At 43.7% G+C, this 24,065-nt stretch overlaps 1 protein-coding gene across 1 annotated transcript in view; it reads left to right on the forward strand.

Annotated features, from left to right (window-relative positions):
• Nucleotides 1-3,530: 3,530 nt before the first annotated feature.
• Nucleotides 3,531-24,065, forward strand: part of DYNC1H1 (dynein cytoplasmic 1 heavy chain 1) — a 30,885-nt gene continuing 10,350 nt past the window's right edge. Inside the window, exons 1-51 of the mRNA XM_072116200.1 lie at nt 3,531-3,871; nt 4,829-4,916; nt 5,009-5,182; nt 5,845-6,100; nt 6,736-6,922; nt 7,071-7,342; nt 7,534-7,761; nt 7,872-8,948; nt 9,028-9,207; nt 9,751-9,900; nt 9,980-10,126; nt 10,208-10,348; nt 10,501-10,788; nt 11,188-11,307; nt 11,413-11,652; nt 11,826-11,981; nt 12,070-12,183; nt 12,315-12,425; nt 12,507-12,716; nt 12,972-13,118; nt 13,248-13,414; nt 13,647-13,820; nt 14,096-14,261; nt 14,357-14,545; nt 14,630-14,824; nt 14,909-15,191; nt 15,279-15,379; nt 15,461-15,620; nt 15,712-15,952; nt 16,185-16,368; nt 16,483-16,695; nt 16,927-17,165; nt 17,262-17,418; nt 17,736-17,963; nt 18,411-18,641; nt 18,776-18,916; nt 18,996-19,229; nt 19,328-19,534; nt 19,661-19,782; nt 19,912-20,077; nt 20,156-20,319; nt 20,403-20,532; nt 20,628-20,761; nt 21,146-21,260; nt 21,351-21,512; nt 21,608-21,822; nt 21,929-22,133; nt 22,304-22,477; nt 22,627-22,746; nt 22,981-23,101; nt 23,650-23,845. Of these exons, the coding sequence (XP_071972301.1) occupies nt 3,619-3,871; nt 4,829-4,916; nt 5,009-5,182; nt 5,845-6,100; nt 6,736-6,922; nt 7,071-7,342; nt 7,534-7,761; nt 7,872-8,948; nt 9,028-9,207; nt 9,751-9,900; nt 9,980-10,126; nt 10,208-10,348; nt 10,501-10,788; nt 11,188-11,307; nt 11,413-11,652; nt 11,826-11,981; nt 12,070-12,183; nt 12,315-12,425; nt 12,507-12,716; nt 12,972-13,118; nt 13,248-13,414; nt 13,647-13,820; nt 14,096-14,261; nt 14,357-14,545; nt 14,630-14,824; nt 14,909-15,191; nt 15,279-15,379; nt 15,461-15,620; nt 15,712-15,952; nt 16,185-16,368; nt 16,483-16,695; nt 16,927-17,165; nt 17,262-17,418; nt 17,736-17,963; nt 18,411-18,641; nt 18,776-18,916; nt 18,996-19,229; nt 19,328-19,534; nt 19,661-19,782; nt 19,912-20,077; nt 20,156-20,319; nt 20,403-20,532; nt 20,628-20,761; nt 21,146-21,260; nt 21,351-21,512; nt 21,608-21,822; nt 21,929-22,133; nt 22,304-22,477; nt 22,627-22,746; nt 22,981-23,101; nt 23,650-23,845 (10,073 nt within the window). The 5' untranslated portion in view covers nt 3,531-3,618. The remainder of the gene's footprint in view (nt 3,872-4,828; nt 4,917-5,008; nt 5,183-5,844; nt 6,101-6,735; nt 6,923-7,070; nt 7,343-7,533; nt 7,762-7,871; nt 8,949-9,027; nt 9,208-9,750; nt 9,901-9,979; nt 10,127-10,207; nt 10,349-10,500; nt 10,789-11,187; nt 11,308-11,412; nt 11,653-11,825; nt 11,982-12,069; nt 12,184-12,314; nt 12,426-12,506; nt 12,717-12,971; nt 13,119-13,247; nt 13,415-13,646; nt 13,821-14,095; nt 14,262-14,356; nt 14,546-14,629; nt 14,825-14,908; nt 15,192-15,278; nt 15,380-15,460; nt 15,621-15,711; nt 15,953-16,184; nt 16,369-16,482; nt 16,696-16,926; nt 17,166-17,261; nt 17,419-17,735; nt 17,964-18,410; nt 18,642-18,775; nt 18,917-18,995; nt 19,230-19,327; nt 19,535-19,660; nt 19,783-19,911; nt 20,078-20,155; nt 20,320-20,402; nt 20,533-20,627; nt 20,762-21,145; nt 21,261-21,350; nt 21,513-21,607; nt 21,823-21,928; nt 22,134-22,303; nt 22,478-22,626; nt 22,747-22,980; nt 23,102-23,649; nt 23,846-24,065) is intronic.

A 24,065-nucleotide genomic window follows, 5' to 3' on the forward strand; every position in this document is an offset into this window, starting at 1 on the left:
ATCTGTCCTGTAGGTACTGTTGCACAATCACTATTACACCCCCCCCCCCCCTCCATCGTCTGTTATTCCTTGCGTTATTCCTAGCACAGCCCGTTTTTCCTTGAGTTATGCCCCCATTGTCCGTTTTTGCTTCCCCCCAACCATACTTGTAAGTGCGTTGTGATAGTAGAAGTAGTGCACGTGGCGTGTGGAGGAGATAGTAGGGCACGCCATGTGTGGAGGAGATAGTAGGGCACGCCATGGGTGAACGATGTAGTAGTGCATGCCGTGTGTGGAGGAGGTAGTAGTGCAATCCGTATGCAGAGGATGTAGTAATGCACGCCGTGTGTGGGGGAGGTAGTAGTGCAATCCGTATGCAGAGGATGTAGTAATGCACGCCGTGTGTGGGGGAGGTAGTAGTGCACGCCGTGTGTGGGGGAGGTAGTAGTGCACGCCGTGTGTGGGGGAGGTAGTAGTGCACGCCGTGTGTGGGGAGGAGGTAGTAGTGCACGCCGTATGCGGAGGAGGTAGTTGTGCACGCCGTGTGTGGAGGAGGTAGTAGTGCACGCCGTATGCGGAGGAGGTAGTTGTGCACGCTGTGTGGAAGAGGTAGTTGTGCACGCCGTGTGCGGAGGAGGTAGTAGTGCGATCCGTATGCATAGGATGCAGTAGTGAACGCCGTGTGTGGAGGAGGTAGTAGTGCACGCCGTGTGCGGAGGAGGTAGTAGTGCACGCCGTTGGTGGAGGAGGTAGCAGTGCGATCAGTATGCAGAGGATGCAGTAGTGCACGCCGTGTGCGGAGGAGGTAGTAGTGCACGCCGTGTGTGGAGGAGGTAGTATGGCACGCCGTTTGTGGAGAATGCAGTAGTGCACGCAGTTTGCGGAGGAGGTAGTAGTGCACGCCGTGTGTGGAGGAGGTAGTACTGCATGCAATGTGAGAACTTGTTACTAAAACTAGAAACCTTCTAAAATTTTTAAAAAATAAGCAAACCTAAAAAATATTATGGAAATAGAAAGTAGTAGTATGACTTTTTGTCTAAAAATTGTCTAATTTTTTTCACATTTTTCCTAAAATGTTGAATTTTTACCCAAAAGAACCCTGATCAATCACCAAAATTATACTACTAATATAAACTACAATGTGTCACAAGAAAACAATCTCAAAATCAGTTGGATAAGTTAAAGCGTTAAAAAGTTATTATGACACGAAGAGACACTGGTCAGATTTCACAAAAACGGGCTGAGCCTAAATTTGAAAACTTAAGGGGTTCAGAGCACAATTGAAGCTTTGGAGTTGGAGCTTGGCTATTAGAACGGGGTAGGGCATTCCAGGGAATTTGTTCAGCTAGGGAGAAGTCCTTGAGACGTGTGTGTGGATCACTCACGTCTCAGTTCTCATCACCGAGACCCCTCCGATCAGCAAGTTAGGCCCTAACCTGTTTCCTGGGAAAACCTTTAAGAGGCTATGAGATAGTAGGTTAGTGAGGATGAGGCCAGGGATTAGGGATAGGTAAATAATTTATTATGAGGATATAGGATAGTGGATCAGTGAGTATAAGGCTGAGGCTAGTGATGGGTGGATCAGTGAATTTGAACCTAGTGATGGATGAATCAGTGAATATGATGCTAGTGATGGGTGGATTTATTGAGGATGAGGCTAGTGATGGGTGGATTTATTGAGGATGAGGCTAGTGATGGGTGGATCAGTGAGGAAGAGGCTAGTGATGGGTGGATCAGTGAGGATGAGGCTAGTGATAGGTAGATCATTGAGGATGAGGCTAGTGATGGGTGGATTAGTGAGGATGAGGCTAGTGATTGGTGGATTAGTGAATATGAGGCTAGTGATGGGTGGATCAGTGAATATGAGGCTAGTGATGGGAGGATCAGTGAATGAGGCTAGTGATGGGTGGATTAGTGAGGATGAGGCTAGTGATGGGTGGATCAGTGAATATGAGGCTAGTGATGGGAGGATCAGTGAATATGAGGCTAGTGATGGGAGGATCAGTGAATATGAGGCTAGAGATGGGAGGATGAGTGAGTATGAGGCTAGTGATGGGTGGATCAGTGAATATAAGGCTAGTGATGGGTGGATTAGTGAATATGAGGCTAGTGATAGGTGGATTAGTGAATATGAGGCTAGTGGTAGGTGGATTAGTGAATATGAGACTAGTGATGGGTGGATCAGTGAGGGTGAGGCTAGTGATGGGTGGATCAGTGAGGGTGAGGCTAGTGATGGGTGGATCAGTGAGGGTGAGGCTAGTGATTGGTGGATCAGTGAGGGTGAGGCTAGTGATGGGTGGATCAGTGAGGATGAGGCTAGTGATGGATAGATCAGTGAGGATGAGGCTAGTGATGGGCGGATCAGTGAGGATGAGGCTAGTGATGGGCAGATCAGTGAATATGAGGCTAGTGATGGGCGGATCAGTGAATATGAGGCTAGTGATGGGCGGATGAGTGAATATGAGGCTAGTGATGGGCGGATCAGTGAGGGTGAGGCTAGTGATGGGTGGATCAGAGAATGTGAGGCTAGTGTTGGGTGGATCAGTGAATATGAGGCTAGTGTTGGGTGGATCAGTGAGGATGAGGCTAGTGATGGGTGGATCAGTGAATGTGAGGCTAGTGATGGGTGGATCAGTGAATATGAGGCTAGTGTTGGGTGGATCAGTGAGGGTGAGGCTAGTGATGGGCGGATCAGTGAGGGTGAGGCTAGTGATGGGTGGATCAGTGAATGTGAGGCTAGTGATGGGTGGATCAGTGAATGTGAGGCAAGTGATGGGTGGATCAGTGAATATGAGGCTAGTGTTGGGTGGATCAGTGAGGGTGAGGCTAGTGATGGGCGGATCAGTGAGGGTGAGGCTAGTGATGGGTGGATCAGTGAATGTGAGGCTAGTGATGGGTGGATCAGTGAATATGAGGCTAGTGATGGGTGGATCAGTGAGGGTGAGGCTAGTGATGGGTGGATCAGTGAATGTGAGGCTAGTGATGGGTGGATCAGTGAATGTGAGGCAAGTGATGGGTGGATCAGTGAATATGAGGCTAGTGTTGGGTGGATCAGTGAGGGTGAGGCTAGTGATGGGCGGATCAGTGCGGGTGAGGCTAGTGATGGGTGGATCAGTGAATGTGAGGCTAGTGATGGGTGGATCAGTGAATATGAGGCTAGTGATGGGTGGATCAGTGAGGGTGAGGCTAGTGATGGGTGGATCAGTGAATATGAGGCTAGTGTTGGGTGGATCAGTGAGGGTGAGGCTAGTGATGGGCGGATCAGTGAGGGTGAGGCTAGTGATGGGTGGATCAGTGAATGTGAGGCTAGTGATGGGTGGATCAGTGAATATGAGGCTAGTGTCGGGTGGATCAGTGAGGGTGAGGCTACTGATGGATGGGATAACGCAAGCATCTGTAGCAGTCAGACAAAAGCGCTATGTAATGCTGCGGTCCCCGGCCCTGTCTGGGCTCACTGCGGTGCATCATAGGAACTATAGTTGTAGTCATCCCTAGACACTCAGCGGAGACGGAGGACAGGACTGCAGTTCCCACAAGCCCCCGCGCTCGGCCCCGCCCGTAGAAGTGGCTCCTCCCCCTCTTGTTGTGTGGCGGAGAGCTGCCTCTCCCTGTCACTCGGTTCCCGGCTGTCCTGCAGTCATGACGGACACTAGCACAGGTGATGACGGCTCCGGTAACCTGGAGGTCTCGGCGGCAGTGCAGAATGTAGCGGACGCCTTGGTGCTGCAGAAGCACATCAGGAAGCTGGTGCCGCTGCTCCTGGAAGATGGCGGCGACGCCCCGGCCTCACTGGAGGCTGCGCTGGAGGAGAAGAGCGCCCTGGAGCAGATGAGGAAATTCCTGTCAGATCCTCAGATTCACACGATCCTGGTGGAAAGGACGACGCTGAAAGGTGAGGCACTGGCACTGTCACTGTCACTGGCGGGTGTGGGCCTGTGCGGCAGCGGCTGCAGCGCCCTCTGGTGGTCTGCCTGGGACAGGGGCTGCTGTCAGCTCCAGAGGCCGGGGCCCTAGAGAACACACGAGGGGCTGGCACACACTGGCTCTGGAGCCCAGCAGTGTTACTGCCCCCACCCCATCTGGTGGCTGCAGTGCTTTCCTCTGTGTGGGCACAGGGTGGGGCCACTTGGCAGAGGGTCAGGGGTGATGCGGTGCAGTCATGGCTGTATATTTGTGTCCTGTGGAGCACACCCGCTGCTGGAGTTTATAATATTCTGCAGCTGTCAGTCCATATAGTATTGTGCGTACATATATCCCGTGACATTTACAGCCCTTGGTACTTCAGAGCAGCACTCATAATTCTTGCGTTTAATAGGCGGATCTGAGTGCATAATCCTGTATTGAGTGAGCTGCTTGGCTGCGGACATGATCCCGCTAGTCGGAGCGATTTGATGGCAGCAGTAAAGTCTTTATGTGAAGCTGCACATTGTACTCCCGTTTTTCCTCAAAAATAAGACTGTGCCTTTTATATAAATATTTGCTCCTATAGAGGTACTGGTCTTATTTTCAGGGAATGTCTTGTTTGCCAGAACAAGAAATCACATTTATTGTTGAAAAACGTCCTACTCTCCAAACTGTGAATTTGATGCAGAATTTCTTTTGACTTCATCTCTATTAGAATCATTGACCCCCAATCTCTGATTTTATCCCATGAATTCATCACCCCTGTCACAATCTGCACCAGCATGATCTACTAATACTAATGTATGGCGTGTGGGCAGCTGTAGCAATGACTCCCGCTAGGTCTTATTTTCAGGGAAAGCCTTATATTTCTACGCTTGAAAAAAATTTTGCTCGCTTTTATTTTCGGGGAAATAGGGTAACAATGTCTTTGTGTTGATCTTTACAGAGGATGTTGGTGATGAAGGAGAAGAGGAGCGAGAATTCATCTCCTACAATATTAACATTGACATCCACTATGGACTCAAGTCTAACAGGTAAAATGGCAGAATATTCCCTGATATTTCGGCTTGTCTGCAATACTCTGGGTAATTTTGCCTCCCTCTATTTTCATCATTTTCTCCTCCAGCCTGGCGTTCATTAAGAGGACACCCGTTATTGATGCTGACAAACCCATCTCGTCCCAGATCCGAGTTCTCACACTCAGCGAGGATTCCCCCTACGAGACCCTGCACTCTTTCATCAGTAATGCTGTCGCCCCCTTCTTTAAGTCGTACATACGGGAATCGGGCAAAGCAGACAGGTGAGGGGAAGTTTTCTTACTGTAGTAGGCACCGCTGGCCTCTCTACACAAACACTGGGTTAAGGGAGCACCAGTGGTTAATGCTTTTATGTAGCTACCCAGCCAAGTTCCAGACATCCCCTTTAAATGAAACATTAAATATTTTCTGCCTGAAGCCACCTATAGGGGTAGATCACAGTATGTGGCTACTTAACCCCTTGCCACCTAGGCCAGTTTTAATCCACTGGATCTGACGTGTCGCTATAAGGTCTATAGAGAGTCTCCGAGAGTGATGAGATTTATTCACACTGTAAGCTGCCTGAATGCTGAGTTTAGTTCCAGTCTCTAAGTGTTTGGCCGGACATTTAGGGAAGCTTAGATGTGAGTAAATCATATCAGACTCACTCGTGGGCAGTCGACTTAAGCGGTTATAACTTTGGTACACTTTAACATTTCCATGATATTTTGAGATAGTTCTAGTGACATATTGGGAAAGCAGTATTAATGTGTCAGTCATTAGACCAGTGCAGAGTAAAACTAGACCGTTCTCTGCTGCGCCAGATTTCCTCCTATGAGTTGGTCTGGTTTGCTGTGCTGCAATATTTATGGAAGACGCCGTTACACAGTGCAGGGACAGCCTTATTTCAGTCCATATTCACATATTTTGTGATGTTTGTCTTCAGAGATGGTGACAAAATGGCTCCTTCTGTGGAAAAGAAGATTGCGGAGTTGGAGATGGGACTTCTACATCTCCAGCAGAACATTGAAATCCCAGAGATCAGTCTAATGATTCACCCAAACATTACTAATGTGGCAAAGCAGTGCTATGAGAAGGGTGAGAAGCCCAAGGTTACAGATTTTGGAGACAAGGTGGAGGACCCTACATTCCTCAACCAGCTGCAGTCCGGTGTTAACCGCTGGATTCGGGAAATACAAAAGGTATATTGTAATCATTTACACATTAGGTGGACACAGTTTTATATTTCTTTGTATTACTTATCCTTCTCTGATCCTTGAGTACATCCTGTTTTATACTCCAGAGCTGCACTCGCTATTCTCCTAAATATTTAGCAAATTAAACATTGAATTAATAGGAAGCAGCTGTATACAGAGGGGCATTTATAATACAAGGCATAAAAAGTCACACCTTCTGACGCACGGTCCTGGAGTGTAATATAAAATAAAAATAGCTTTAGTGTATTTACTGTGGGTGTGGCTTTTGAAGTGACTATAGTTATATAGTTATGGTTTGTTTGTGTGTGTGATTTCTTTGATTTTTGGCTGTTAGGGGGGTTTAATTCTGTACCCATTTGTTGAGTGGGGGTGTGGCTTTTGTATTCATTTTGTTATTGTATTCATTTTGTATATAATAGGGGAGGAATTACCACTGGTGTGGATTTGTTTCAATTATGGTATATTATGGTATATTATGGTATATTATGGTATATTATGATTGTTTTCTATGATAAATTGTGCTCTACAGGATGTGCCATATGTTTTGTGTGAATGAATACAAATATAATTATAACTGATCGCTCTGTGTATGGAGATCACATTGAATATATATTTTTCAGGTGACAAAACTTGATCGCGATCCTGCTTCTGGAACTGCTTTGCAAGAAATCAGTTTCTGGCTAAATCTGGAGAGAGCGCTGTACCGTATACAAGAGAAACGAGAGAGCCCAGAAGTTCTTCTGACGCTCGACATCTTGAAACATGGAAAGCGCTTTCATGCCACAGTCAGCTTTGACACTGACACAGGTAAATTCTTAGTAGTAATGGACCATGTGACCACATGACATTGAGCTTTATATACATTGGAAACCAAGAGATATTATAAATCTGATAACAGTCAAAAAATGAAAGCTCCGTTCAACCGCCAATAACAGCATCTCTTGTTCTTTATCAGGCCTGAAGCAAGCCCTGGAAACAGTGAATGACTACAATCCACTTATGAAGGACTTCCCCTTGAACGACCTGTTGTCTGCAACTGAACTGGACAAAATCAGGCAGGCTTTGGTTGCCATTTTCACCCACCTCCGAAAAATCAGGAACACTAAGTACCCAATTCAGAGAGCACTGAGATTGGTTGAAGCTATTTCCAGGGATCTCAGTTCTCAGCTTCTAAAAGTCCTGGGCACCAGGAAACTCATGCATGTGGCGTATGAAGAGTTTGAGAAGGTAAGAACACATGCAATTTTTTTGCTCATTTCCTGTAAGAAATCAACAAATGTTGCTGATTTCTTCCTCGTCCTTCAAATTTGATGCTTCACGCATTGCATAGCTTTCATCAGGGAGTGGGGATCTGATGCTACAACAGCTTTGGTACACAGCCCTCATTTATAAATGACTTTATTTTTCTTATTTATTAGGTCATGGTTGCCTGCTTTGAAGTTTTTCAAACCTGGGATGATGAGTACGAGAAACTTCAAGTTCTTCTGAGAGACATTGTAAAACGAAAACGAGAGGAGAACCTAAAAATGGTCTGGAGGATTAATCCAGCTCATCGTAAGCTTCAGGCCCGGCTGGACCAGATGAGGAAGTTTAGACGCCAACATGAACAGCTGAGAGCGGTCATTGTCCGTGTGCTGAGACCACAGGTATAACTCCATTTACACTTTACACTTCTGTTATGCCATGAACTGTTACATGTCACTCGTTTAGGTGGGGGATGTTCAATAACCTTTAGACATTTCTGCTTTTCTTTTAGGTCACTGCCGTTGCCCAGCAGAATCAGGGGGATGTCCCAGAGCCGCAGGACATGAAAGTGGCAGAAGTCCTATTTGATGCGGCAGATGCTAATGCCATAGAAGAAGTGAATCTTGCATATGAAAATGTGAAGGAGGTTGATGGTTTAGATGTCTCAAAGGAAGGCACCGAGGCTTGGGAAGCTGCACTGAAGAGATACGATGAAAGAATTGACAGAGTGGAGACCAGGATCACTGCCCGCCTCCGAGATCAACTTGGCACAGCAAAGAATGCCAATGAAATGTTTAGGATTTTCTCTCGATTTAATGCACTATTTGTCAGACCTCACATCAGAGGAGCCATTCGGGAGTATCAGACACAGCTCATCCAGCGAGTAAAAGATGACATTGAGTCTCTTCATGACAAATTTAAGGTGCAGTACCCTCAAAGCCAAGCCTGCAAGATGAGTCATGTCCGGGACCTTCCTCCAGTTTCTGGCTCCATAATCTGGGCCAAACAGATTGATCGTCAGCTGACTGCTTACATGAAGCGGGTTGAAGATGTTCTTGGTAAAGGGTGGGAAAATCATGTTGAAGGGCAGAAGCTGAAGCAAGATGGAGACAGTTTCCGTATGAAACTCAATACTCAAGAAATCTTTGATGACTGGGCAAGAAAAGTTCAACAACGCAACCTTGGTGTGGCAGGACGCATATTTGCTATTGAAAGCACTCGTGCCAGGGGAAGAACTGGAAATGTGTTGAAGCTGAAAGTCAACTTCCTTCCAGAAATCATAACTTTGTCTAAAGAAGTTCGCAATTTGAAGTGGCTTGGATTCCGTGTTCCATTGGCAATCGTCAACAAGGCCCACCAGGCAAATCAACTATATCCATTCGCCATATCCCTCATCGAAAGTGTCCGTACTTATGAGCGTACATGTGAGAAAGTAGAGGAGCGCAACAGTATAAGCCTGTTGGTTGCAGGTCTGAAGAAGGAAGTCCAGGCTCTGATTGCTGAAGGCATTGCTTTAGTGTGGGAGTCCTACAAGCTCGATCCTTATGTCCAGCGTTTGGCAGAAACGGTCTTCAACTTCCAAGAAAAGGTGTGTACCAGGCTATTCTTTAGTTCGACCACCATTAGTTTTTTGGGACATATTTTTTGTAATAAATATTGTATCTTAGGTGGATGACCTTCTTATTATTGAAGAGAAAATCGACTTGGAAGTTCGATCCCTGGAAACCTGCATGTATGAACACAAAACCTTCTCAGAGATCCTGAACAGAGTCCAAAAGGCTGTTGATGACTTGAACCTTCACTCTTATTCCAATCTTCCTATTTGGGTCAACAAACTTGATATGGAGGTAAAGTTATGTTAGACCATCATGGAAATAAATGGCTACAATAATTAAGGCCGGTTTCCCACAACCAGTTTGGTAAATCTAGTGCATGGAGTGTGTGGGACCAGACATTGCCTATAATCAGTTAACTAAATTGTTGGGTACAGGGATTCTGAGCCCATTCTAGTACCTACCCCCATTACCATAGAGCAGGGGGTTGGCCTAAACTTGCTCGTGGGCAATGGGTTTATGTTAAGAGCTTACTCTGTTATGAGCTAGGCTACCTGAACACTATCTCAGTCCATGGAAACGGGACCATATGCTTTTCAGTTCCCATGGACCGAGCATGATGCACTGCAAGAAAGCATATATTGCTATTGTGGCACTGTTCACTGTACGTCCATGTGCACCCAGCCTTTTAAATTTTTAAGACTCCCTACACCAAATGGATTACCTTTAAAAAGATCTGCTATGGGATTGTTTTCTTAATATAGTTACAAATTATTCACAATGTGATCACGGCAGAGGGTTGATGACTCATTCATTCTTTGTTCCTACACTATGTAGATTGAGAGAATCCTAGGTGTCCGTCTACAAGCAGGTTTGAAAACCTGGACCCAGGTCCTGATGGGTCAGGTTGATGATAAGGCAGAAGTGGACATGGACACTGATGCACCCCAGGTCAGCCACAAACCAGGTGGTGAACCCAAAATCAAGGTAAGTGAAGACCAGGCTTCCTCTAATCCTGGAAGTTTTTATGTTTTCCCACATAAACTCTACTGTTTTCTCCTTGCAGAATATTGTCCATGAACTACGTATCACCAATCAGGTAATTTACCTGAATCCACCCATTGAAGATTGCAGATACAAACTTTATCAAGAACTGTTCTGCTGGAAGATGACAATCCTGTCCCTGCCCAGAATTCAGAGTCAGAGATACCAGGTATGTTCAGCTCCCTATTAAATACCATCCCTACTGTTTAAATGGACCTGACAAGCTGCAACTTTCTGTGCCATGGAATAGGTGGGCGTCCATTATGAACTGTCAGAAGAAGAGAAGTATTATCGTAATGCTCTGACCAGAATGCCAGATGGACCTGCTGGCTTAGAGGAGGCGTACTCTGCAGTTATGGACATTGTTACAGAGGTGGAGCAGTATGTCAAGGTGAGAGAAGCTCAGCGGTTACATTAAATATCTGATGCACTTGGTACTTCCAGTAATCTGTTCATTTACAACAGGCAATTATATATAGTACATGACATAGTAGTATAATAAATATTTGGATCTTAATTATTTTGCGTGTGTTTGCTCTTCAGGTGTGGCTGCAGTACCAGTGTCTGTGGGATATGCAAGCAGAAAACATATACAATCGCCTGGGAGAAGATCTGAATAAATGGCAGGCTCTGCTTGTTCAGATAAGAAAGGCCAGGGGGACATTTGACAATGCAGAGACCAGGAAGGAATTTGGTCCAGTCATCATTGACTATGGAAAAGTCCAATCCAAAGTCAACTTGAAATATGATTCTTGGCACAAAGAGGTCCTCAGCAAATTTGGACAGATGCTTGGACAGAACATGACTGAATTCCATTCTCAGATTTCCAAGGTGGGTTATGGTCCAAAAACCGGAATTTAGATTTGTATGTTGCTGGTCTCTGCATGTTTTTATGAAATATTTGACCTTCTGTAATGTAGCTCTCCATTATAATGAATGGTTAATACAGAAATATCGATAACCTTGATGCAAATGCGAGGGGGGGGGGGGGAGTGAACCCACATTCATTATCAGTGGGAGGTCAAAAAACCAAAGATTAGACAATTCTGGTATGTTCTAGGGTTCCTAAACAAAGTACCCAACCGCAGAGTAACCCCCAAGGCAATAATTATGTAATCAGATCATTGGATGTACACTAGGATATATCCAAACTGAGGTGTCATAATGTTTGTAGTTGAGAACTCTTCTTAATCTATTTCTTCCAGTGTAATCTTCTCTTCTTAATTTCAGTCTCGCCAAGAGCTGGAGCAGCATTCGGTGGACACGGCTAGTACATCTGATGCCGTAACCTTCATTACCTATGTGCAGTCTCTGAAGAGGAAGATCAAGCAGTTTGAGAAACAAGTCGATGTAGGTCTAAGATTTACTTTGTGTGTTACTATCTTTTCATAACACTTACTATTGCGTCCCATTCAAATCCACTGCAGAGAGTAACTGTACATTTGACACCTACAGCTCTACAGAAATGGACAGCGTCTACTGGAAAAGCAGCGATTCCAGTTCCCCTCTTCCTGGCTCTACATTGACAACATTGAGGGTGAATGGGGTGCATTTAATGATATCATGCGGCGCAAAGACTCTGCCATACAGCAGCAGGTGGCAAATCTGCAGATGAAGATTGTTCAGGAAGACCGAGCTGTGGAGAGCCGGACCATCGATCTGCTCACTGACTGGGAGAAGACAAAGCCTGTTGCTGTAAGATCCTTTTCTGTAGTTTCTGTTATAAATGTGCTTCTATGACCTTTGATTACAAATCGTTTAGAAGACATTTCGGGCATGCTCCAATGCATGTCCGTGTATGAAGGCTACTACTTAGTACAGAACTGCAAAGGAAATCTGTATTCTTAGCTTGTCTTATGCTCTAACAGGGAAACCTGCGACCCGAGGAGGCCCTTCAAGCCCTCACTATATACGAAGGAAAGTTTGGAAGACTGAAAGATGACAGGGAAAAATGTGCCAAAGCCAAGGAGGCCTTGGAGCTGACTGACACAGGGTTGCTGAGTGGCAGTGAAGAACGTGTTCAGGTGAATATTTGAGCTCTGCTTTGCTGAGGTTTATGTACACCTTTAGTAATGAATTTTGTATATGAAGTGCTTTTGTTGTTCCATGTAGGTTGCTTTGGAAGAATTGCAGGATCTTAAAGGTGTCTGGTCTGAACTCTCCAAAGTGTGGGAGCAGATTGACCAAATGAAGGAGCAGCCGTGGGTGTCTGTACAGCCACGTAAGGTATGTAACCTCCTGGTATCATAGTAAAAAAGACATCACTCTATATACAGGTAAACAATATAAAGAAATTGGTAGAATATATATTATAAAGTGTTTTTATACATGTACAACTATGACTGTGCTTTTTACAGCTACGACAAAGCCTGGATGGACTTCTGAATCAACTAAAGAACTTCCCTGCCCGCTTGCGACAGTATGCATCCTATGAATATGTGCAGAGACTACTCAAAGGTTACATGAAGGTAAAGCAGTGTTTTTGTCAACAATCACAAATTAATTTGTTTGCTAAATACCTGGGTACCAAGATCTTCTGCATTCATTAGGTAAACATGCTGGTCATCGAGCTCAAGTCTGAAGCCCTGAAAGATCGCCACTGGAAGCAGCTCATGAGAAGACTGCATGTCAATTGGGTGGTTTCCGAGCTCACCCTTGGTCAAATCTGGGATGTCGACCTGCAGAGGAACGAACTAATTGTCAAGGATGTTCTTCTTGTTGCTCAAGGAGAAATGGCTCTGGAGGAATTCTTAAAGCAGGTAAGGTTTTTGTTTATACACACATTGCAAAGGTTTCCTTTTGGTATGGAATGACAGGTTGATACTAATGCATGCGTCCTGCTGATCCATTCTAAACTATGGAAATGCAGAAGATGCTCCACTATAGATAAAACTATTAATTAAATCACCCCCTTAAAATGCATTCCCCTTTGGCAAACAATGCCTTTCTTTCACATGGGGTAATGGATGCATCAGTAATACATCTATTTTTTTATTTATTTTTTTTGTGTACAGATCAGAGAAGTGTGGAACGCCTACGAACTGGATCTTGTCAACTACCAGAACAAATGTCGTCTGATCCGTGGATGGGATGATCTTTTCAATAAGGTCAAGGAACACATCAACAGCGTTTCTGCTATGAAGCTGTCGCCCTACTACAAGGTAATGTCTTGTACATAGACTTTCAAGTTATTGTGGTGTTTTTCTAGCAAACAGTCTGACCTTACATTACAGGTCATATATTTTAAAGTAACTATGGATCTGCTTTTCCTTTGTATATATATTTGTTAGGTATTTGAAGAAGATGCTTTAAGCTGGGAAGACAAACTCAACAGAATCATGTCCCTTTTTGATGTGTGGATTGATGTCCAGCGGCGATGGGTTTACTTGGAGGGCATCTTTACAGGCAGTGCTGACATCAAACACCTGCTTCCTGTGGAGACACAGCGTTTTCAGAGGTATCTGCCTTTTTATGTCAGTTTTCCCATTAGCAAGAAATAAGTTGGTGAATCTTGAAGCATAGTCCAAAAGGAAAGAACCTGTTAATTCCTCTCTTCACTGGAAACAAATCTTTGCACCTTTGTCGGATGCATACAAATTAATTTAAAAAAAAACTTAGCTTCATGTATATCAATAATTTGTCTATAGTAAACAAGTCTCTGAATGCATGATGTTGTCTTGTACCTACAGTATCAGTACTGAATTTGTGTCACTGATGAAGAAGGTCACAAAGTCTCCTCTTGTCATGGACGTTCTGAACATCCAAGGAGTTCAGAGATCGTTGGAGAGACTGGCGGATTTGCTCGGCAAGATCCAGAAAGCACTTGGAGAATATTTGGAAAGGGAGCGCTCCTCATTTCCACGGTGAGATTCTGGAAACTGGGGGCTTATTTTTTTTAGCCTGTTTTTGTCTGACCGATCTGGTTAATGGGCTTTCTATGAAAGGCCAACTATAACAACCTCATAAATGTTCTTTCCTTAGGACGTTTCTGATCTTGTTTTTGATGTTCTTTTGAAACATGACATTTTTCTCAAAGTAACTAAAGTGATGGAGATGCATCTCTAGCTGGAAACATGAAACGTGCCCTGCTGCAGAAAACATAACTAGATTTTATTTCCCCTTCTAATCCTTCTTTTAGATTTTACTTTGTTGGTGATGAAGATCTTCTGGAAATCATTGGTAACAGTAAAAATGTAGCCAAACTGCAGAAACACTTCAAGAAAATGTTTGCTGGGGTGTCTAGCATCATTCTGAATGAAGACAGTTCTGTTGTGCTGGGAATCTCTTCAAGGGAAGGAGAGGAGGTAAAGAAACAAGTGACAAGTTAAAGGCACAGAGACTATTTGATATAAATAGATAAGTTTACACATTGACCTCTGGATGATATGTATCCTCACAGGTGATCTTCAAGACTCCAGTGTCCATAACTGAACATCCAAAGATCAATGAATGGCTTACTCTTGTGGAGAAGGAAATGCGAGTTACTTTGGCGAAGTTGTTGGCTGAGTCAGTGACTGAAATCGAGATCTTTGGAAAGTCCACCGCCATCGATCCTGCCACGTACATCTCCTGGATTGACAAGTACCAGGTAATCCATCAGTTCTGCTTCTTAAGTTAAAAACTTTTTTCTCTCTGTCACCGCATGACATGTTATTTATTTTTCACCACATAGGCTCAGCTTGTGGTCCTCTCGGCTCAAATTGCCTGGTCTGAGAACGTGGAGTCTGCTCTTACCAGCATGTCCAATGGTGGTGGTGGTAGCCCCATGCAGGGTGTGCTTGTCAATGTGGAGGCCACACTGAATGTACTGGCTGACTCAGTGTTGATGGAGCAGCCACCTCTACGTAGGAGGAAACTGGAACACTTGGTAAATGCCACGTGTTATCTCATCATCATGTTCTTACTCCTCTTTGTATACCTATATGTTGCTAATGGTTGTTCGGCTCCACAGATCACAGAATTGGTGCACCAGAGAGATGTGACCAGATCCCTCATGAAACTCCGGGTTGACAATTCCAAGTCATTTGAGTGGCTAAGCCAGATGAGGTTCTATTTTGATCCCAAACAGACTGATGTTCTGCAACAGCTCTCAATCCAGATGGCAAATGCAAAATTTAACTACGGCTTTGAATACCTTGGTGTTCAGGATAAACTTGTGCAAACTCCTCTGACTGACCGATGCTACCTCACCATGACGCAGGCACTGGAAGCCAGGCTTGGAGGATCACCTTTTGGTAAATATACATCTCAAACACCCTAAATATTACCAAGCTACTATCAATATATACAGTGCAAATGTTAATCACTGATATCTTAAACAGGCCCTGCAGGTACTGGAAAGACAGAATCTGTCAAAGCCCTTGGACACCAACTTGGCCGATTTGTGCTGGTTTTCAACTGTGATGAGACCTTTGACTTCCAGGTAAATGATTGTTACTCAAGCTTAAGCCCATGTTACACCGGCAACTGCATTGGTTTTCACTTTCCAACCTTTCCTTTTCAGGCCATGGGTCGCATTTTCGTAGGTCTCTGCCAGGTTGGAGCTTGGGGATGTTTCGATGAGTTCAACAGATTGGAGGAACGAATGCTGTCTGCAGTTTCTCAGCAAGTGCAATGCATCCAGGAGGCGCTGCGAGAACACTCCAATCCAAACCGAGACAGGAGTAAGTTGCATCAAATATTCATGTCTAAAGAGTTCTCTTATATAACATGTTTACACTAAGAAACATGTGTAATCTCTATTCTGTCTTCCAGCTCTCACAGTCACATGTGAACTGCTGAACAAACAGGTGAAAGTCAGTCCAGACATGGCCATCTTCATCACCATGAACCCTGGATATGCTGGAAGGTCTAACCTGCCAGACAACTTGAAGAAACTGTTCCGTAGCTTGGCTATGACAAAACCTGACCGCCAGCTAATTGCGCAGGTCATGTTGTACTCTCAAGGTTTCCGGACTGCTGAAGTGCTGGCCAACAAAATTGTGCCGTTTTTCAAGTACGTGAATGTTGTTTTTGCTTTGATGTCGGTCTAGATTTTACTACATTATAATATGGGTAGCCAAGGGTTGGGCGTTGCTTTATTGGATAATGGTTACAACCATTGCATCTCATGCCAGGAAATTCTCTTTGATTTTGGGGTTCTTCTGGTTTTAGTAATGTCATTTTAGGCATTTTAGTTGGTAGATGCTTTAAGAAAGCTTTTAGAATGATTAATGTTTTGTCTACAGGTTGTGTGATGAACAGCTGTCATCTCAGAGTCACTATGATTTTGGGCTCCGAGCCCTGAAGAGCGTGTTGGTGAGTGCTGGCAATGTCAAGAGAGAGCGCATTCAGAAAATTAAGAAGGAAAAGGAAGAACGTGGAGAAGAAACTGATGAAGGAGAAGTTGCAGAAAACCTGCCTGAGCAAGAAGTAGGGTTTATCTTTTTATGACTTCTCTGCCCTGGCACCAATTTCATAGTCAAAATGTTAAAGCTCAATTTTTCTTTTCCCTAAGTAGAGGTTTACACTTTTTGTCTCGTGCAGATCCTGATCCAAAGTGTTTGCGAGACCATGGTTCCCAAACTGGTTGCAGAAGACATCCCTCTGCTCTTTTCTCTCTTGTCTGATGTGTTCCCTGGAGTTCAGTATCACCGGGGAGAAATGACTGCACTTCGGGAGGAACTGAAAAAGGTGTGCCAGGAAATGTACCTGACTTATGGAGATGGAGAAGAAGTTGGTGGCATGTGGGTGGAGAAGGTAAGATGTCTTCCTTACATAGTGAAAGAAGACCTACTACATTGCTATCTATATGCTTGGCAGCAAATCTTGTTGCAAAATAAAGCAGCTTTTGCTATACAAGGTTGTTAAATATAGTCTACAGTTTTTTCCCTAAAATATTACAAACCCCATTTACTCTGAAATCATCCTCCTTCAACTGAATTGTAGTTGAATGAAGACTCAATTTAACTCAAGTCTATTTTCATGTAGGTCCTTCAGCTCTATCAGATTACACAAATCAACCACGGCCTCATGATGGTCGGACCCTCGGGCAGTGGCAAGACCATGGCATGGAGAGTGCTGCTGAAAGCTTTAGAAAGACTGGAGGGAGTGGAAGGTGTCGCTCACATCATTGATCCTAAAGCAATTAGCAAGGACCATCTGTATGGTACACTGGATCCAAACACCCGTGAATGGACAGACGGGTTGTTCACCCACGTTCTCAGAAAGTAAGTAATATTCCAGACACAACATGGTAACCTCCTAACTGCATCTTTAGTGTTCAATAAACTCCAACCTCTTCCTTAAACTACTTTTGTCTGCAGGATCATTGACAATGTACGTGGAGAGCTTCAGAAGCGCCAGTGGATCATCTTCGATGGTGACGTGGATCCTGAATGGGTTGAAAACTTGAACTCTGTCTTGGATGATAACAAACTCCTAACTCTTCCCAATGGAGAACGTCTCAGCCTTCCTCCGAACGTAATTTTTTTAGCTTCTCCTTCTCAGTTTTTTTTCTTTCCAACAATTATTTTTATCTCCCAACAACTTTTCTACAATTACAAAAAAAGTTGCAGCAACTTTCCAAAAGCAGGATCACACATGGCCACATACTGTGTGCTATCCTAGCTCCATTGCAGTAAATGGGGTTGAGCATCAATATACACACACACACACAACCAGGTGTGGTGCTGCTTTTGAGGAAAGTCAGGTTGGGGTGTTTCAAGTGCTCAGACGCCAAGCCATGCCAAACTTATGACTTTCTATAGCCTGCTAATTGGTTGGTTGTCTCTTTGTAGGTCCGCATCATGTTTGAAGTCCAGGATCTGAAGTATGCTACTTTGGCCACTGTGTCTAGATGTGGTATGGTCTGGTTCAGTGAGGATGTCCTAAGCACAGACATGATCTTCAACAACTTCCTGGCTCGGATACGCAGCATACCACTTGATGAAGGGGAAGATGAGGCTCAGAGAATGCGGAAAGGCAAAGAGGATGAAGGAGAAGAGTCTGCATCTCCTATGCTGCAGGTACATTCCTGGGACTTTTCTCATATGCTTTCAATCCTGTCTACCTTATTGTATAAACTTGGCTTGTTAAACTTGTTTAAAGACTTGGCGTTTTAAAGCCAGTCTTAAATTTCCCTGCTCAGGTGCCCATATCTACTAAGAGGCTCTGCCAGATAAGACCTGTAGACCAGGTCTAATCTGGCTGAGTTTTCTGCTATGGTCTACACAGCTTTTCTGGTGAGGAATATAGTCAGTCTGGTGAGGAATGTGTTCACATCCCATTGCAGCCTGCTCCCAGACAAATTCCCAAAATGGCATTTGGGGCAGCAAGGGGGAGATTTATGTGCCTTCCATGCCAGAAAACTGGTGAAGAAGGCAAAATAAATCTCCCACAATGTGTTAATCTTGCTGGATAGTGCAATGTATGCACCAGTCTTAAAAATCCTTCTTCATTCTTTGTTTTTATAGATTCAGCGAGATGCAGCAACTGTTTTGCAACCGTACTTTACGTCCAGTGGACTGGTGATCAAAGCTCTGGAGCACGCCTTCAAACTGGAGCATATCATGGACCTGACCCGTCTACGTTGCTTGAGTTCTCTGTTCTCAATGATGCACCAGGCCTGTCGTAACATCGCACAGTACAATGCCAATCATCCTGACTTCCCTATGCAAATAGACCAGTTGGAACGCTACATACAGGTGAGCGTTTTAGGAGGTTAAAATAAATTTAAAATGCTGCGTAATCTGTGTGCACTATATAAAGGAATTATTATTATTAGTAATGCTCTTCTCAGTTTTAGTTTTTGATTTGCATTATCTATGTAATTCCACAGCGTTACCTTATCTACGCTGTGCTGTGGTCATTCTCTGGAGACAGTCGTCTTAAGATGAGGGCAGAACTTGGCGAGTATATTAGGAGGATCACTACAATTCCACTTCCAACTACACCTAACATCCCAATCATTGACTATGAGGTAAGAGGCCGCTTTATATTTCACTGGATTTGTCCTTCTTTACAAGTGGCTCTATAACATTTTAATGCCAATCTTGTAGGTCTCCATCACTGGCGAATGGCTTCCTTGGCAGTCTAAAGTTCCTCAAATTGAAGTAGAAACTCACAAGGTGGCAGCTCCAGATGTTGTTGTGCCCACTCTGGATACAGTGCGGCATGAGGCTCTCCTCTATACTTGGCTAGCAGAACACAAACCTCTTGTCCTGTGTGGTCCTCCTGGTTCAGGAAAGACCATGACTCTGTTCAGTGCTTTGAGAGCTCTGCCAGACATGGAGGTAACATCCATTTATTCTTATACTTATCATCTTTGTTTTATATTTATAGATTGAGATTTCTCATTGCCTGCCTAACATTCTACAATTGTCTCTTGCAGGTTGTTGGCTTGAACTTCTCTAGTGCCACCACACCAGAGTTGCTCCTGAAAACATTTGATCATTATTGTGAGTACAGGCGAACACCAAACGGTGTGGTCCTGGCACCGGTTCAGCTCGGTAAATGGCTGGTATTGTTCTGTGATGAAATCAACTTGCCAGATATGGACAAATATGGCACCCAGAGAGTCATCTCTTTCATCAGACAGGTGTGTATTTTATTATCCTTTCTATAGATAGCATTACAATATTTTCTTTAGGAATACAACACTTTTTATGGTTATACAGAGGGATAAGCCTCATTGCTGACAATACGTGAAATCTTCTTTGCATAGATGGTGGAACATGGAGGGTTTTATAGAACATCTGATCAGACCTGGGTTAAACTGGAGAGAATTCAGTTTGTTGGAGCTTGTAACCCCCCTACTGATCCTGGGAGAAAGCCCCTGTCACACAGGTAGGTGGCATTTTCATCTTGAGCACTATTTACTGCTACCAGACATTTATCTTTTCAGTATCCTATGCATTTTTATTACGTGTACCCTTTGAGCTCTTTATTGGTGTAATCAGAGTTTATTTTGTATAGGTTCTTGCGCCATGTTCCTGTCGTGTATGTAGACTATCCTGGGCCTGCCTCACTGACCCAGATCTATGGTACATTCAACCGTGCAATGCTGAGGCTCATTCCATCACTCCGAACATATGCAGAACCACTAACTGCTGCCATGGTTGAGTTCTACACAATGTCCCAGGTAGGTAACGTAGGGTGAGTTATTCTCTTTGCTTTTCCATATGGTTACATCGCATCATTTACTGATTATAACTTACAGGAGAGATTTACTCAAGACACACAGCCCCACTACATTTACTCTCCCCGTGAAATGACGCGGTGGGTGAGGGGTATTTTTGAAGCACTGCGACCTCTTGAGACCCTGGCTGTAGAAGGACTTATCAGAATTTGGGCACACGAAGCTCTTCGCCTGTTCCAGGACAGGTAAGTTTTTCCATTTACTAGAGGGCAGTGTAAACATTTGACGTTCAGTATGGTCCTACAGAATTGGTCATCTCTTGCATTAGACTTGTCGAAGATGAAGAAAGACGTTGGACAGATGAGAACATAGACATGGTTGCACTGAAACACTTCCCCAATGTGGAGAAAGAGAAGGCATTAAACAGACCTATTCTATACAGCAACTGGTTGTCCAAGGTATTTGAAAAGTGCATAAAATAGTTCTTTAAGATGGTAACCTGATTTTAATGCATCTCTTTAGCCCCTCCACTACATCTCAATTGTCTTTGCAGGACTACATCCCTGTGGACCAGGAGGAGCTGAGGGACTATGTCAAAGCGCGCCTCAAAGTTTTCTATGAGGAAGAATTGGATGTACCTCTAGTGCTGTTCAATGAAGTTCTGGACCATGTCCTAAGAATTGACAGGTAATTCACTTTGTGTTCCTCAAGAGGACTACAGCCAAGGGCATGATGTGACGTCTGGGGTACATTTTACTGTTGGCCACAAATGTCACTTTAAATGACGTAGCATTGGCTCAACTCTGAAGGGATTTATCCTTTTAATGCAATTGGCTGGATCAGTTTAAGGCATTTTGGTGGCAGCCACAGGTTATACTTTTACTAAATAGTGTTTCTTGGCACTTAGTTGCTGCATGTCACAAGACACTAGGTTTTGGCAAACCGTACTGGAACTAGTTAATTACAGTTTTATACACTTGTAGCCAACCATGATATTTATCAGATGGGGTAATTCATATATATATATATATAATTTTTTTTTTTTTTTTTTTTCTTGCATTCCTTTTTCAGAATTTTCCGACAACCCCAAGGTCACTTGCTTCTCATTGGAGTAAGTGGAGCAGGGAAGACTACTTTGTCCCGCTTTGTTGCCTGGATGAACGGTCTGAGCGTTTACCAGATTAAGGTTTGTCTCTGTTGGATACTTGGTTCAAAGTTTGCTGCTGACTCTTCACAAAATTTCCATTAACTGGGTATTCTCCATCCTCCTTTATAGGTGCACAGGAAATACACAGGGGAAGACTTTGATGAAGATCTAAGGACTGTGCTGAGACGCTCTGGTTGCAAAAATGAGAAGATCGCCTTCATTATGGATGAATCCAATGTTTTAGACTCTGGATTCCTTGAGAGAATGAACACACTGCTGGCCAACGGAGAGGTAAAGTTGTTGTGTAGAATAAATTTTGCACTTCAAGGATGGGACACATTTAAGACCTGCATGCTTATGTTTGGATTTATCGACTGTCCCATCAGGTTCCGGGTTTGTTTGAAGGAGATGAATATTCTACCTTGATGACACAATGCAAGGAGGGAGCCCAGAAAGAAGGGCTCATGCTGGACTCTCATGAAGAACTGTACAAGTGGTTCACCAGCCAGGTTATACGCAATCTCCATGTTGTCTTCACCATGAACCCATCTTCAGAAGGGTTAAAGGACAGAGCAGCAACCTCCCCTGCTCTATTTAACAGGTTTGTTGATCCAAGTAGCTGATCTCAAAATGCTGAGACAGGTTACCATTCTTGGTCAAATTTTGACAATGTTTTTTGTTTTTTGCTCTTTTTTCCCCCCTCATAGGTGTGTGCTCAACTGGTTTGGTGACTGGTCAACTGAAGCCCTCTACCAGGTTGGAAAGGAGTTTACAAGCAAAATGGATCTTGAGAAACCAAACTACATTGTACCTGACTATATGCCTGTAGTCTATGATAAGCTGCCCCAGCCTCCATCACACAGGGAAGCGATTGTCAATGGTTGTGTCTTTGTTCACCAAACCCTTCACCAGGTACTTTTAAGTCTGACTTACAGAATGTTATTTTTGTGTAGAAGCCATAAAGTACCATTCACTTTTATCTGTAATGGGAACATCCCTGATACTTATAGCAACGCATCAACCTGTCTATCATTTGGCTGATTTTGGGAAAGTTTTGTACTTAACTAATGTTATACCTTCAGGCAAATACCCGTCTGGCTAAGAGAGGAGGCAGAACTATGGCGATCACTCCACGTCACTACCTGGATTTTATCAATCACTATGCAGATCTCTTCAATGAGAAGCGCAGTGAGCTGGAGGAACAGCAGATGCATTTGAATGTTGGTCTGCGAAAGATTAAAGAAACTGTAGATCAGGTTGGTGAATCCCCCTTGTATATAGATAAGAAACAGCAAGACCATCCCTTATATATAGGGGTGGTAGACTGTTATTGCATGGAACTTGCATATTAAGGCATATTTGGCCATTGTCTTAACAAAACTTTTTTCATTTTCCTTGACCTCAGGTAGAAGAACTGCGTCGTGATTTAAGGATCAAAAGCCAGGAACTAGAAGTGAAAAATGCGGCAGCTAATGACAAGTTGAAGAAAATGGTGAAGGATCAACAAGAGGCTGAAAAGAAAAAGGTACATTGTTTATCTAATGTGTCTATATCTACATAAGTCCATAAGAATTTGAAGTTTTAGTTTTTATTTTCATCTCCTCTATGCTAGATTGGCCCCTACGCTATTTAATCACATGATTTTGTAACACAAAGTACTTGCCAGTTTCAGGAAGCAGTCTGAATATCATAGGTTAGAGGGGCCCCTCTGATGTACTCTTATGTCAAGTGCAATTACAATTATTCTGTGTTTCTTCAGGTCATGAGCCAGGAAATCCAGGAGCAGCTTCATAAGCAACAAGCTGTTATTGCTGATAAGCAGATGAGTGTGAAGGAGGATCTGGATCAGGTAGAGCCGGCTGTCATTGAGGCTCAGAATGGTACGTTTCCTTTGTCATCATACATGTATTATACTGATACTGTTAGTATACTTAACTGGTATTGTTAAATCATTGTGTGATTTGTAGATAGATAAATAGGATATGGGGCATGGATGCGGAGAACCCAAATCTTTATTCTGACTTTAATTTCTAGTATTACACAGCAATCTCTAATCGGACTATCTACGATGATGTATCTCTGCTGTGGCATTGGCTGATAAAGTCATGAATGACCAGCCATACAATGTGCCACTGCATGAAAACGTTAATACAATCCTATGCACCCCCAACACCCCATTTAATGTGCCTTATGTTTATGTGACCAATATCCAATTGTAATAGAAAACAAGCTGTGATTGGAAACGGAAGATGCTTTTTATATGCAGATACTGTAATGTGTGACTGTTTCATAATGTGACCAAAATGACTGTTCTAATCAGATTTCCTCGCTCTGTTTTTCCCTTCCCCCATCTTTGTGTTTGTCACGACTTTTCTTCTTTCCTTCTCTCTTTCTGTCCATTTTGATCGGCCTTGATCCCGTGGTGTAGCTGTAAAATCTATAAAGAAGCAGCATCTGGTAGAAGTCCGTTCTATGGCTAATCCTCCAGCAGCAGTGAAGCTGGCCCTAGAGTCCATCTGTCTGCTGCTGGGCGAGAGTACAACGGACTGGAAGCAGATTCGGTCCATCATAATGAGGGAAAACTTCATTCCAACTATTGTAAACTTTTCCGCTGAAGAGATCAGGTGAATAGATGATAAGATTGTAACTGCTGCTGTGAAGGGAGGAAGAAATTGTTCATAGAGAGACCTAGGCCTGAAGGGAGAAGAATATGCTCCCACGTTAGCGGCAGAAATACAAGTTAGTCAGCGGCTCCTCTTTCGTTTCTTCAGCATTGCCCTAAAGTGACAACTACAATAGCGTCCCATATACCCCATGGGCATTGTAAATCTTTGTGTATAGAGT

Source organism: Engystomops pustulosus, chromosome 7, assembly GCF_040894005.1.
Source record: "Engystomops pustulosus chromosome 7, aEngPut4.maternal, whole genome shotgun sequence".
NCBI classification, from domain to species: Eukaryota; Metazoa; Chordata; class Amphibia; order Anura; family Leptodactylidae; genus Engystomops; species Engystomops pustulosus.